We start from the raw sequence: 12,646 nt of genomic DNA on the forward strand, positions 1-12,646 counted from the left end.
AGCTGGAGCAAACTGAGTAATTGTGTTGACATAAAACTAGCTGAATTAATTTAAATTGCCAAAGGATATAACCTTGCCTTTTTAGCAAGTCTCGTTATCCAGAACACATTAAAGTAAAAAGACTTCCAAGTGACTGTGGATCAGGCCATAATATTGCTATTCCTAGTTAAACCAGAGTGTGTATGTGTTAGATAAATAAGAAAAAACAAACCTAGCTGAGTGACTTTTCTACATTTTTCTTGACTGAGCCTTTATATTACTTTGTAGGGATCCTTTAAAATCTATGCATTGCCTGACGATCCCACTATTCCAGCTCCTCCCCGCCAGTTCCGGGAGCTGCCAGACAGTGGGCCTCAGGAGTGTATTGTGAGAATTTATATTGTTCGAGCTCTGCAGCTTCAACCCCAGGATAATAATGGGCTGGTGAGACTTTTTGCTTTTGGAATGTTTGCAAGCTAATTGGTGTAGTATATTTTAAATAAAGTTAGTCTTCATAAATATTCCTTAACAATATTTTTTTCTTATTTTTAATAGTGTGATCCTTATATAAAAATATCTCTAAGTAAAAAAGTAATTGAAGACAGAGATAATTATGTGCCTAATACTCTCAACCCAATTTTTGGCAGGTAACGAACTTTTTTGTGTTTTCAATTTACTGTATTTTAAAATGTTTTTCTATTTTTTAAGATAAACCATTATTTGAAATATCCAATGCTCTATTCATGGTTGTATGCTGACAGTTAATTATGAATAAAATTGCATAAGGTATTTCCCTTTGATATCATTGGACAACATAGAAGTTTGGTTAGGCTGTCGATTTTCTGTATCACATGGGTAAATTGCACGAAGTCAAAGAATGTCTTTATCTTAAAACCACCCTGTGTTATGCATATAAGAATAACAAAATATGCTTATAGAATATGGAAAAAGTTTTAACTCTGAAAACTACTTGGATGTCACAATGAGTGATCAGCTTAACCTGCATTCCCAAACACACTGCTCTTTCCATCGAAGGCTAATGATATCATTGAACTATGTGAATTAAAACTACTAATTAGGAATTAAGAGGTTCCTTCATTTTTATAATTACTAGTGGAATTCTGGGTCTGGTTTGGTGTCGAGAGTTAGAGTAGGATTTTGGTAAATTAGGAAGTTTGGAGAGGAGGGCTAGAAGGATCACAGAGCATTCAGAAAGCATACTTTGCAGTGATGCACTACATCATTTCATTTGTTTAGACTATACAAAGAAATAGACAGCAAAGAGATTTGATTACAGATACAGAGTACCTTCAAAATTCCAAGTTTTTGCAGAATTATTCTGGAAGTCAAGGTTTAAAAGTTTGACTAGAAATAAAACAAACAAACAAAAGAGATACAGAGAATAATTAACCATGGAATACTCTACCTAAATGCTAATGGATTCAGGAGTAGTAGAAACCACAAGGCTGCAACTCTTTAAATTCAGAGAATTAATTTTGAGGAAACTCTGCAGTTTTTTAATGTAGGACAGCTAGATGGCAGATAATCTCTTCTAGTCATAGCAGCTTATCATTTGGACTGTAGTTTTTAAGGATCCTACTGCATTTGTGTTAAAAAAATTAAAAGTTTCTAATCATAGAGAAACAGTGGATTGAGCAACCATATTTTTTACAGAGTGGCAGGTAGAGCCACACCAGTTTCTTTCTCAGTCCCAATTCAAGTTACTACACAGAAAACATCTAAGTAATACATTGTGCAGAAAGGAAGGAGGTAATATCCAGAGGAATACAAATGAAATTATTAATAAGTACAAATAGAAATTGGAGCATGAATGGAAATTACTGCTAGATTTATCAGCATTGGAAGCATCCCTTTAATATCTCATAAAGGCTATTGCTCAAAAATAAACGAATAAGTGCTTTTTTAGTTGGTTTAATATTAAAAATAAGAAACATTGTTTAAAAGAGCAATAACCTTAACTGACTATTTTTATTTTTAGAATGTATGAACTCAGCTGCTTCTTGCCTCAGGAAAAGGATCTGAAAATTTCAGTCTATGACTATGATGCATTGACTCGTGATGAAAAAGTGGGTGAAACCATAATTGATCTTGAGAACAGATTCCTTTCTCGTTATGGATCTCACTGTGGCATCCCACAGCAGTATTGGATGTAAGTAATTTTGTCTATTGAAAATTTTTATCTGTAAGATCGAGTACCCAGTCTCTGAAAAAATCTGGGCTTGATCTTAATTCTATGGTTAAAAAATGATGCTCTGGCTTCTCGTGGATATTTGTTGTGCTCATTCTGTCGTCTGAATTCCAAGTGAAGCTGTAAAGTCTTCAGAAGAGCCTTGAATGAAAACCATGATGTCAAACATTTTAATATTCTATTAATACAGCAATGTGTGTTATTTCTGTCCAGGGAACTCACACTTAACAGTATTCTCTGATGTACTCATGGAAATAAATAAGAAAGCATCAATTAGTGTAAATTATTTTGGTATATAAAGAAAAAAGCACTCTGTCTTGGAAGGTAATTGAGCTGATACAAAATTATATCACTGTATCAAACTCAAGTCGCCTCTGTTTAGTTAGTTATAGTGCTGTCCTTTCTGCATTAGTTTAATAAATACATTTTATGTGTTATGTAAATACCCTGCATAGTGAATAATTTTTGGATGTGTTTCTTTTGCTTTCCTAAAAGTTCAGGTGTGAATACCTGGCGTGATCAACTAAAACCCACCCAGTTATTGCAAAATGTAGCCAGATTTAAAGGCTATGCTCCTCCTGTGGTCTCTAGCAATGGTAGAAAAATTAACTATGGGGGACAAGAGTATACTTTGGAGGAAGCTGGTGAGTTTGTTCACTTATTTAATATTTCTGTCTTAAATTCATATTCATACAAATATAAAACTTTTCAAGTATTTATGGAATATTAGAAAAAATCTTTGATGTTTTCAAATTTGAACACATTTTTCTGCTCAGTTTTAAATATCTGGTTTTAATTTTAAAGTTCAAATGCAAATCCTGGTTTGTGAGTCCCTGTTCTTTTCCAATTTCCTTTATTTCAGAAGCTAACAAAGTTCTGCATCAGCATCTTGGCCCGGGTGAAGAGCGGCTAGCCCTTCATATCCTCAGAACACAGGGACTGGTACCTGAACATGTGGAGACAAGGACCTTATATAGCACCTTCCAGCCCAACATCTCCCAGGTACTGTAAACAGGCTTACTTATGGTTTCTCGAATGCAGAAATGGAGCATTCTGAAATTTATATTATGTTGTCAATAGAGTGGTATCACTCAGGGGGAGCAGGGCTACAAACTGTTACTACTTGGCTGAAAATCTAAAGCAGATTAGTCTAGAAACATAACAAAAGACAGTTATGTTTTGCCATTAAGACCTCCAAGTGACATCTTAAACACTGACAGAGTGGAAATTAGGAAAGATTTAATTATAACTTTGTTACTGAAATAAATTGAAATATGTATTTATGCCTCAACAAAAAAATAAAGGAGATGGCCTGGCTCAAGAGCTTTCTAGCTGCATTCAGCAAATGAGACCAAACTTGCCAATTCTCTACAAGGTTCAGAGATGCAAGTTTAAACATGAAGTCTTATTTTGGACATCTCTGCTAGAGAGGAACAAAGGCTAGCATTAGTTTTCTGGCATTGTCTGACTCACCAGTGGTTGGGGTTTTTTTAAGAAATTTTTCACAGAAACCAGAAAACTTCTCTGAAAAATAAAAGGGCTTGCATTTGAAATAGAGTGTAAAATCCACAGTGGATGCCTTACTTCAGAATATAGTTAAGGGGACTGATCACTTACATGAGGTAGGCCACCAGCTGCAAACTATCAGCCACCTGTATGACACTGGGCTGAATACCACCTCTGAAAGAACAGTGAAAACTATTTAGGCACCTAATTTGCACTGATTCACTAGGAATTAATGTCCCTACCATCTTCTGAACTCTTGGCATTGTTCATTTGAAGAAGATTCTATAACGTGAGGGACTGAGCTTGCTCTGAAGTCTGTAGGAGTTCTGGCATTGGTAACATGAAGTAGGTCACTAAAATTAGTACTGAGTGTGCCAATAAGCATTTCCATGGAACTACAATGACAAACCTGTATGCAGCATACACTCCCTCATTCATCTTCTCCACTACTACAGGGAAAGCTCCAGATGTGGGTTGATGTTTTCCCAAAAAGCTTAGGACCACCAGGCCCTCCATTCAACATCACTCCCCGAAAAGCCAAGAAGTGAGTATCCCTATATATTCCATACCATCTGGCAGCCCTGACAGAGGATATTCAATTCTCTTTCCTCAAACATCTCTCTTAGGTATATCTTGCGGGTGATTGTCTGGAACACCAAAGATGTCCTTCTGGATGAAAAGAGCATCACAGGGGAAGAAATGAGTGACATTTATGTGAAAGGGTAGGAGCACTCTGTCATGTTAACACTTGCTTACAAATGAGTAACATTCAGAATATCCTGGGAATACCTCGACCGAGGGTTCCAAGGATTATTTGGTTCAGCCAAGTCAAATGCTAACCTCAGAGAAGTACAGAAGTATTATGAGATAAAGCATGACCAGTTAATTTGTGGTGAAAGATCCCAGAATTTCATCTCTTGAAATGGGCAGCAACTAAAAAGGTAGTGAGTTGGATTTGGTGCTACATAACCTGGGTTCTTCATTTTTATGTTCCCTGATCTTAATGTAAAAAATTCAGTAGAAATCAGAGAAATATACTACTAGGCTGTTGATTTAATTTCTCCTAAGAAAGAACTCAGCAACTCGCTGCTGATACAAAACTGGTCTTAGCAGATGAGAAATCCAGTTCAGATGTTCCTATTTACAGTGCCAAATTGGAACCAAACTGAGAAAGGGCGTGAAAAACTCTGCAGCCCTCTGTAAGCAACTCAGACAGCTTGTTTGCAACCCCTTACTGACACAGTTACTGTACAAACAAGCACTACTGTAGTCCCACTGCAAACACCAGACACGTCTCTCTGTATTTTCAGATGGATGCCTGGTAATGAAGAAAATAAGCAGAAAACTGATGTTCACTACCGATCATTGGATGGTGAAGGGAACTTTAACTGGAGATTTGTTTTTCCTTTTGACTATCTCCCAGCAGAGCAACTCTGTGTAGTTTCCAAAAAAGTAAGTATTCTAAAGATTTCAATACTTAGAATACAGATTGTAATTAGTCTGATCATTTTGTACCTACATGTTGAAAGAGACAGTTTGGCTCAGTTCTGCATACTTTTCTCAAACTGCTATTGTGACCAGATATAGTTTTGCCTTTAGGCCAGGAACAACACGCTGGCAACAACAGCAGTCTTTTTAGCAAGAGCAAGATCAAGATCAGATCCTTAATACTTCCACCAAACCCAGAATTCACAGGTACTAACTGACCACAGCTTTGAATTTTCATAAGTAATTTTTAAAGGTGCTTGGGTTTTGTTTTTTAAAATTTTAGGAACATTTTTGGAGTCTTGACAAGACAGAATTCAGAATCCCACCCAAACTGATCATTCAAATATGGGATAATGACAAATTCTCCTTGGATGACTATCTGGGTAAGACTTCTAATAAAATAATTACTGTTGTCTCAAAGAAAGATATAAAAATGAATGATATTAAATTATCACATAAGGACATAAGGACTGTGTTTACAGAGTGAGAAACAGAGCATGCAAATCCTGGGAAACTCCTGGTTTCCCTCACAGTACAGGCTTACTTGTGATCATGAATGAATGAGTGAATATTCACTCAGTAAAGGCCTACTTGAGGTGAATCAAGATATATTTCATTCAGGTAAGCCCTCTCACAAAGTGCATGAAATTATAATGTGCATGAAAATTTGCTTTGCTTCTTTCTTTAATTAAAGTTACTTAAACAAGGTTACTTCGGTTCAAAGTAAAAGTGTTGACATAATGCTGTTATTTAGGTTTAAGCGATCTATTTCACAGTGTTATTAATCCCTACCTTTTCTAGACATATTGTTCTGCAGAAGATTCTCTGCACTGTATTAAGACAGCTCCAAAGTCTTTAGCTTGTATACAAACCATATAGGCCTCAAAAACTGAAAACAAGTAGTTTATTTAAAACTGTCAGTAAAGGTACCTAAATCATGCACTTAACTATTAAGAATTACATATTACATTGCTGTATTTGGGTATCTTCTGTTTAAGTGTGTGTGGGAAAAATCCTCTATTAAAAATCAATAGATTTATTAAGAATCAATAGATAAGGGGTAAGTAGAAAAATGCATTTGATCTTACATTAAAGAAGGAGGAGGTGATCTTGCTAAATCCAATTTATCAACACCAGCAAGATGGGTTTAAACACAGCCTGATGTGTCCCACTTCCCTGCCTCGCAACATCCTCAGACAAACAAGAATGTAATGTGTCTGCTGATTGTCTTTCCTATATAACATGTTTAGAGATAGAAAAGGTTGATGCTGAACCATTGTGCTGTATGATAGGTTGTCTTATGCACTGTTTATTTCTTTATCCACCTCCTAGGCTTTGTGGAACTTGATTTACATAAAACAATCATTCCAGCAAAAGTTCCAGAAAAGTGTAATATAGACATGATTCCAGAATACAAGGCAGACAGTTCTCAGAAAGCTCCCAGGACCGCCTCTCTCTTTGAACAGAAATCCATGAAAGGATGGTGGCCATGTTATGTTGAAAAGGATGGCTCCCGTATTTTAGCGGTATGATTCTTACTTCTTTAAAAAGTACTTAAAACATGCTCACAAGTTACAAAGGAAGACTGTAAAGAGTCTCTCAGCCATTATCTTTCAGTGGTTGGACAGAGGAGGGGTAAGTAGAACAATGCGTGCACAGGTTCAGGAATTTGGTCCAGCAACAATTTTTTGTTTTAAAGTGTGATCTTAATATTTAATTTATTTAGTTTGGTTTTAGCCCTGCTTAACTTGAAAGACTGTGGTGCCAGGTTGAGTCATGTTATCTCACCAAAAAGCAGCCAATTAAGTTATTGTGTGAATGAATGCATAGTCTCAAGCAGCTCCCGGGGAGGACATCAGGAAGAATTTAAAGTTTAAATCCAAAGGATTTTTTGTAAACAGCAAATAAAATTTCTGAACTGAGAACCAGATTAGCTTTGTGATTATGAATACATTCAGAAGACCAAAAGCATTTTAATCTATTCTGTGAAGAATATAAATGTATATTTATCATTTGTAGAATATTAAGCCTTTCAAGTGTGTCCGCTTCTTCTTTCTAATGTTTTTGCCTTCAAACTTTTATTACTGGAATTTAATAAATAAGGAAAAATTTTCATAAACACCTACCAGCCAAAGCAATATGAAAAACTAGATGCTTGGTCATTTGGAAAGTACACAGTCTTTGGGTTGCTCTTGAAAGAAGAACTGGTTTTGTTTTGCTAAATTAAAAAAAAAAAAATTATAGCTTTAGGCAGAAGTATTCATGAATTAACAGAACAATTTTTTGTACAGTGATTTGTTTTTTTCTATATGTCATTACCTGATACTGTGTTGTGACACTGTCATAGTACAGAAATCACAGGTGCACACGATGAGCTGATTCCAAACTGTAAGTACTGCTGTATAAGTGCCAAGCAAGTCCTATTAGTGCTGTTTCAATAAGATCCTTGTCTCATATCACCTTTTTTCTGCAGGGCAAAGTTGAAATGACACTGGAAGTTGTCAATGAAAAAGAAGCTGAAGAAAGGCCAGCTGGTAAAGGAAGAGATGAACCCAACATGAACCCCAAACTAGATCTACCAAAGTAAGATAGTTTTCTCACAACAGTGTTAGAAATATCCAATATCTAGCTACTATGATGTTCTTGACAAAATCTGCATGTAGCAATCTATTAGATGTCAGTTATCCTTTGCAAGACTTTATTTGTAAAAGCCAGTCTTGATTCTTGTTTCCTTCTTTTATCCTCATTAAGATAAAATGCAAGGTGGTTTCAGTATTAATGGCACATGTTTACTGCAGCTGCTATCTTGCATTACAAAATTGTCTGTTTTCTTCAGCCTCCAAACCAGCGTGTTGTAATGTGTCACAATCTCATGATAAGTATTTCCTGTTTTTATAGTATAAATAATACTTGTTTCTTTTAAAATGCAGCCGACCAGATACTTCCTTCCTCTGGTTTACAAATCCCTGCAAGACAATGAAATTTATTGTGTGGCGCAGGTTTAAATGGCTCTTTATCGGCCTTATCATCTTGCTGATTCTACTCTTGTTTGCAGCAGTGCTCCTCTATTCACTGCCGGTAAGAATTATTAAATGTTTGTTCTCCAGCTGTGGTATGAAGCTACTTCAGACAGGAGTCATCAGGAGGATACACTCCTTACTCAGATGGGAGTCTCTCAACTCTGTTTTAGCAGGAGATATATGCTTATAGCTATAAAAAAATTCAGCTGATTTTTATTGAGAAACAAAGTTTAGGTTAAGAGTAACCCATTAACTAACGACAGAGCAAGTGAGTGCTTTAGAAGATTTAATAACCTGCACAATTAAACTAGTTAATAGTTGGTCTAGAGTCTGGATTTCAGTCTGCGTTAGTCTGAAAAAAATTGCTCATTTTTACTGTATTTTAACTGAAATTACCACACCCTAAATACATTTTGATCCATTTTAATATCTTAAATGTGTTTTTCAAAACTAAACTGAAGTATTTTATGTTCATCATTTTATCTCTCTTTTTCCTTCCCTCCTCCTCCCACAGAATTATTTGTCAATGAAGATCGTGAAACCAATTTAAAGAAGAGTTTTTTACCTCATCTTTTTAAATAGTACTGAGTTTTCACCTCAGGCTGTGGACCAAAATCAAGCTCCTCCATCCTTTGTACCTGCTTGTATTTAGAACTGTAAAATAGATAATTAAGATTTTCAATAGGGTTAGCCAAGATTCAAGAGGTCATGAAAGATGTTTTTTAAGAACCAAAGAATAATCCCCCCCTTACATTTCATGGACACTTTTTTACTTCGGTGATGTCTACAAGCGGTGAAGTTCTGACTTCTTTGCTTTTAAACTGGATTTTTCACAAAAGTCACTCAGGAGGCTGCCTGCTGTTGCTGTCTCTGTTTTTTAATGGATACTCTCTTTTGAGAATTCTTTCCATTTCCTTGTATTTTAGATAAAAGAAAAACAACCACTACATATAATTATCTGTACCAAAGAAAAATCACAGTGCAATCAAAGGGCCAGATGTTGCTTCTAGAAAAGTTTTCAGCATCATGCTGCTTAAAATTCTTAGTTACTACACTGTAGATTTGACAACACTATATGTGTATCTTGACAACAACTTCATGTGCATAGAAATAAATAATATACGCTCCATTTTCTATAATTTACATATTTTAAATAAAGTTATCCACAAGTAAAATTCAATTTTCTAGTTTTCTTCATCAATTACAAAACTACAAAGTATTAGGAATTGTGTAGTATCTGTCAGAGGATGTAGTGCCACAGGCCTGGAGTCTAACAGATATTACTGTTATCTACACAGTGAAGAAGAACGAAATACCTCTGCACAAATTTCAAGTTAATTTATTCATTAATTAGGAAATTAATAAATTAAATCTGTTGAATGGTTTCACTGTACTCCTTGTATTTAGAGATGATCTTGAATCAAAACACAAGAGTATACACAACCCAGATTGAACTCTTGTTTGAAGTCTGATCTGCACATTGATAGTATCTCATTTTGCCTCAGTCTCCTCTCTCAAGGCAGAGTAAAATATAATCTGCACTAGAAATCAGGTCACAATCTGTGATTCCACCTTACTTTTACGGAAGGCTGAAGCAGAAGCATCTCTGGACATCCTCTAATCCTTGAAAAGTAGGAAATCTGCAGCAGAACCTGAAATCAGCATTTTGTACGATTGTCACACTCTTAACTGGATAAAAACTTCACCTGTCTTTAAAAAGATGCCAAAAATAACTGCAAGAATTAATTAGTCTTGAAAAACCTCTGTCGTATTTAATGATGCACTTAACACACAGTACTGTAACATAAGCATATTGTCAAGTAAAATAATAAATTATACAGACCTTACTCTGTTGAAGAAGCTAGAGTAAAGTTATTAAGTAAAATTATTTCCAGAATATGAAGTTCCATTGGCTAGAGTGGAGCAAGTAGCAGTCATCCTGTCAAAAACATACCACCATTCTTATTTTTCAGTTGTTAAGAAACTCTCAAGTATCTTGACCGATGAACGAGACCTGAGCTGGAACTAATCACCATCCAGATGGATTGTCCCTTCACTAATGATGAAAAAGCACTCCAGAAATAACCAGCAATTTGCATGAGCTAATGTTTGATCATCCACTATTAAAATCAGTCTCAATCAATGCCATAAATCTGACAAATGGTCAAAATCACAGCAATCTTATTTTCATGTAAGACAAGAAAGTGTGTTGCTTGTAAGGGTTGTAATTACAAAGCATTTAACTTCAAAGAGCATGGAGCAGAGATCCCTGTTCACAGAGCGTTTGAAAGGTGGTAAATACTGCCCTTCTGAGGTGAGTTCACCCTCTTCCAGATGCCTTTTTGTCCAAGCAAGCATAGGCTTGATTGTTTCACTACCATTAGGCAGTGCTATTAAAAACATAACTGAAAAGTCTGAGAAGCCGTTCTGTCTGCCAGCCTGCTCCAGTAACAAACAAAAGACTACACATGATCACAAGGAAGAAAATATGATCATTCATATTTATATACAGTGCTAGTCAAATCTGTAATTCCTGGTGCAGCTGCTGTGCATGACTCCAACATGCAAGAGGTTTTGCCTAGTTGGAACAGTTACTAAAGATTTAGCCCCGTGTAGACAACTGCTCTTGCTGTGCACTGACGAACTGGAATGTTCCCTTTGGCCAGGCCAGCACTGAACCACTCCAGTTACCAGCAACTGAGACAAATGGTCTGTAAGGCCACAGAAAAGAGGGCAGAATGTGGATGTGCCTGGTATCACTCTTCCTTATTACAGGAAATTACTTAACCCCAGGAATTCCTCCTCCTATGAATTTGTTTTGCTAGCCAGCTGGAACAGCCAGGGAAAGGCTAAAGCTAAACTGAAAGTGCTTTTAACGGGAAAAAAAAAAAAGTGACTAGCAGCAATATGTCAGAGTCCTCCTGCTTCTGCCACCACATAGGTTTGAACACCAGTGCACTCTTTGGTGCATTCAGGTACCCAAGCAGCACGTGACTTCCTATCAGTTGCTTGCTGTAGTCACCCCAAACCCTGACTACAGTCACTGGGGTGACTGTCAATCAAGAAGAAAAATTTGCACCTATACCAGCTCGGTGTAAAGTGAAGAGCTAGTAAACTCAGCCATGCTTACAAGCTGTTCTTGCATTTCTTTGAACAACCACAAGATGACATCCCAAGTCTCATGTGTTCTCAAAGGCCTTGCAGTACTTCTGTTTTATTCTTGTCCTAAACACATCTCACAAAACGAGATGAACAACAAGATACATTTAATAGTTAAGGGAACAAAAATCCATTAAGTCCATTACTTCTAACTATATTAGAAAAACACAGCTGTAAGCACCTTTGGAACCCACCTATTGTATACAAAGAAAGCGACTCCAAGGCTGGTCCCTACTGGCTTTAATGCTGTTGTATCCACTCCCTGCCCCTAGATGCCTAAGTATCTATGTAGCAACTTGAAAGCAGTACCAAAGAGTGAAATGGCATTATTTGGTGCTGAATCTTGGGTCAGTGCTACTCAGCTATAAAATACTACACGGCTTTGTACAGAGTACTTGCCATTGCTCAAAGCTCTGCGTGTTGCATATACAGACAGGCTGTCACATGTACAGACAGGGACCTGAATTAGAAAGACAATTCTCTAACAGAAAACTATCAGGTTCTTTAAAAATTCATATGAAAAAACAAATGGAAATACACATTATGTCTGTTGAGTCTGACCATGCTCTGATCACAAAGCTACACTTGGAAAAATTTGTCTCCCTTGTAACCTTTACTGTGGCTAAGAGACTAAATTTGTACACAAGTGCAAGATGCAGAACACCACAGAGAAAAAAAATAATTCCCTGAAGCCTGTAAAAAACTCTGCATGCATTATAAGTGCTTATGAAATACTCCAAGGTCACTCTGTTCCTTTCCCAGACCTACAACGCATCAAGGACTTGCAGCAAAAAGCACTGGGGCATTTTCAACACAGCAGGAGGTACACCCTGAACAGAGCTGGTGTGACTGCCAGCCACCTCAGAGGGATCCTGGAGTGTCAGCACAGAAGAGAGAGGTGCTAGCTGAATTCCTTCAGGGGAGCTACCTAGAGATGGTTAGTGACAGACAATGAACCTACAATATGTCTTACATGCATGCCTTACACCTCACAATTCAGGGTTGCAGCAGGGTGCCAGCATCCACCAGGGATCTGCAACCAAATCACTTCCCCTCCATTCCCTTCTGCAACAGCAACAGTGCTGCCACCACAACAGCAGTGCAAGAAAGTGAGCCCAGCACAGTGCACCACTAACAGCCTGGCACGCTCAGCCAGACAGCAGATTTTGGTTTAAACCTTTCAGGTAGAGAAGTGAACTGAACCTGCACTTCCAGTCTACTGTGTAATTCCTGTCATGGATAAGAAAATATGGTAAAACAAAAGGAGACACAAATACTGTGCAAC

At 36.9% G+C, this 12,646-nt stretch overlaps 1 protein-coding gene across 5 annotated transcripts in view; it reads left to right on the forward strand.

Annotated features, from left to right (window-relative positions):
* The window catches only part of MYOF (myoferlin), a 66,724-nt gene extending 57,347 nt beyond the window's left edge, over positions 1–9,377 (forward strand). For 4 of the 5 annotated variants that reach the window (XM_027648104.1, XM_027648106.1, XM_027648105.1 and 1 more), the window contains 13 exons: positions 268–423; positions 535–626; positions 1,979–2,149; positions 2,684–2,832; positions 3,051–3,190; positions 4,150–4,238; positions 4,321–4,416; positions 5,005–5,146; positions 5,466–5,565; positions 6,515–6,708; positions 7,656–7,765; positions 8,113–8,260; positions 8,717–9,377. In XM_027648104.1, the coding sequence (XP_027503905.1) occupies positions 268–423; positions 535–626; positions 1,979–2,149; positions 2,684–2,832; positions 3,051–3,190; positions 4,150–4,238; positions 4,321–4,416; positions 5,005–5,146; positions 5,466–5,565; positions 6,515–6,708; positions 7,656–7,765; positions 8,113–8,260; positions 8,717–8,752 (1,623 nt within the window). In that variant the 3' untranslated portion in view covers positions 8,753–9,377. Of the gene's footprint in view, positions 1–267; positions 424–534; positions 627–1,978; positions 2,150–2,683; positions 2,833–3,050; positions 3,191–4,149; positions 4,239–4,320; positions 4,417–5,004; positions 5,147–5,465; positions 5,566–6,514; positions 6,709–7,655; positions 7,766–8,112; positions 8,261–8,716 lie in introns of those variants that run through there. The other variant, XM_027648109.1, reaches the window with a different exon arrangement.
* Positions 9,378–12,646: the final 3,269 nt, after the last annotated feature.

The sequence above is a fragment of the Corapipo altera genome, unplaced genomic scaffold, assembly GCF_003945725.1.
Source record: "Corapipo altera isolate COAL_440 unplaced genomic scaffold, ASM394572v1 56, whole genome shotgun sequence".
NCBI lineage: Eukaryota > Metazoa > Chordata > Aves > Passeriformes > Pipridae > Corapipo > Corapipo altera.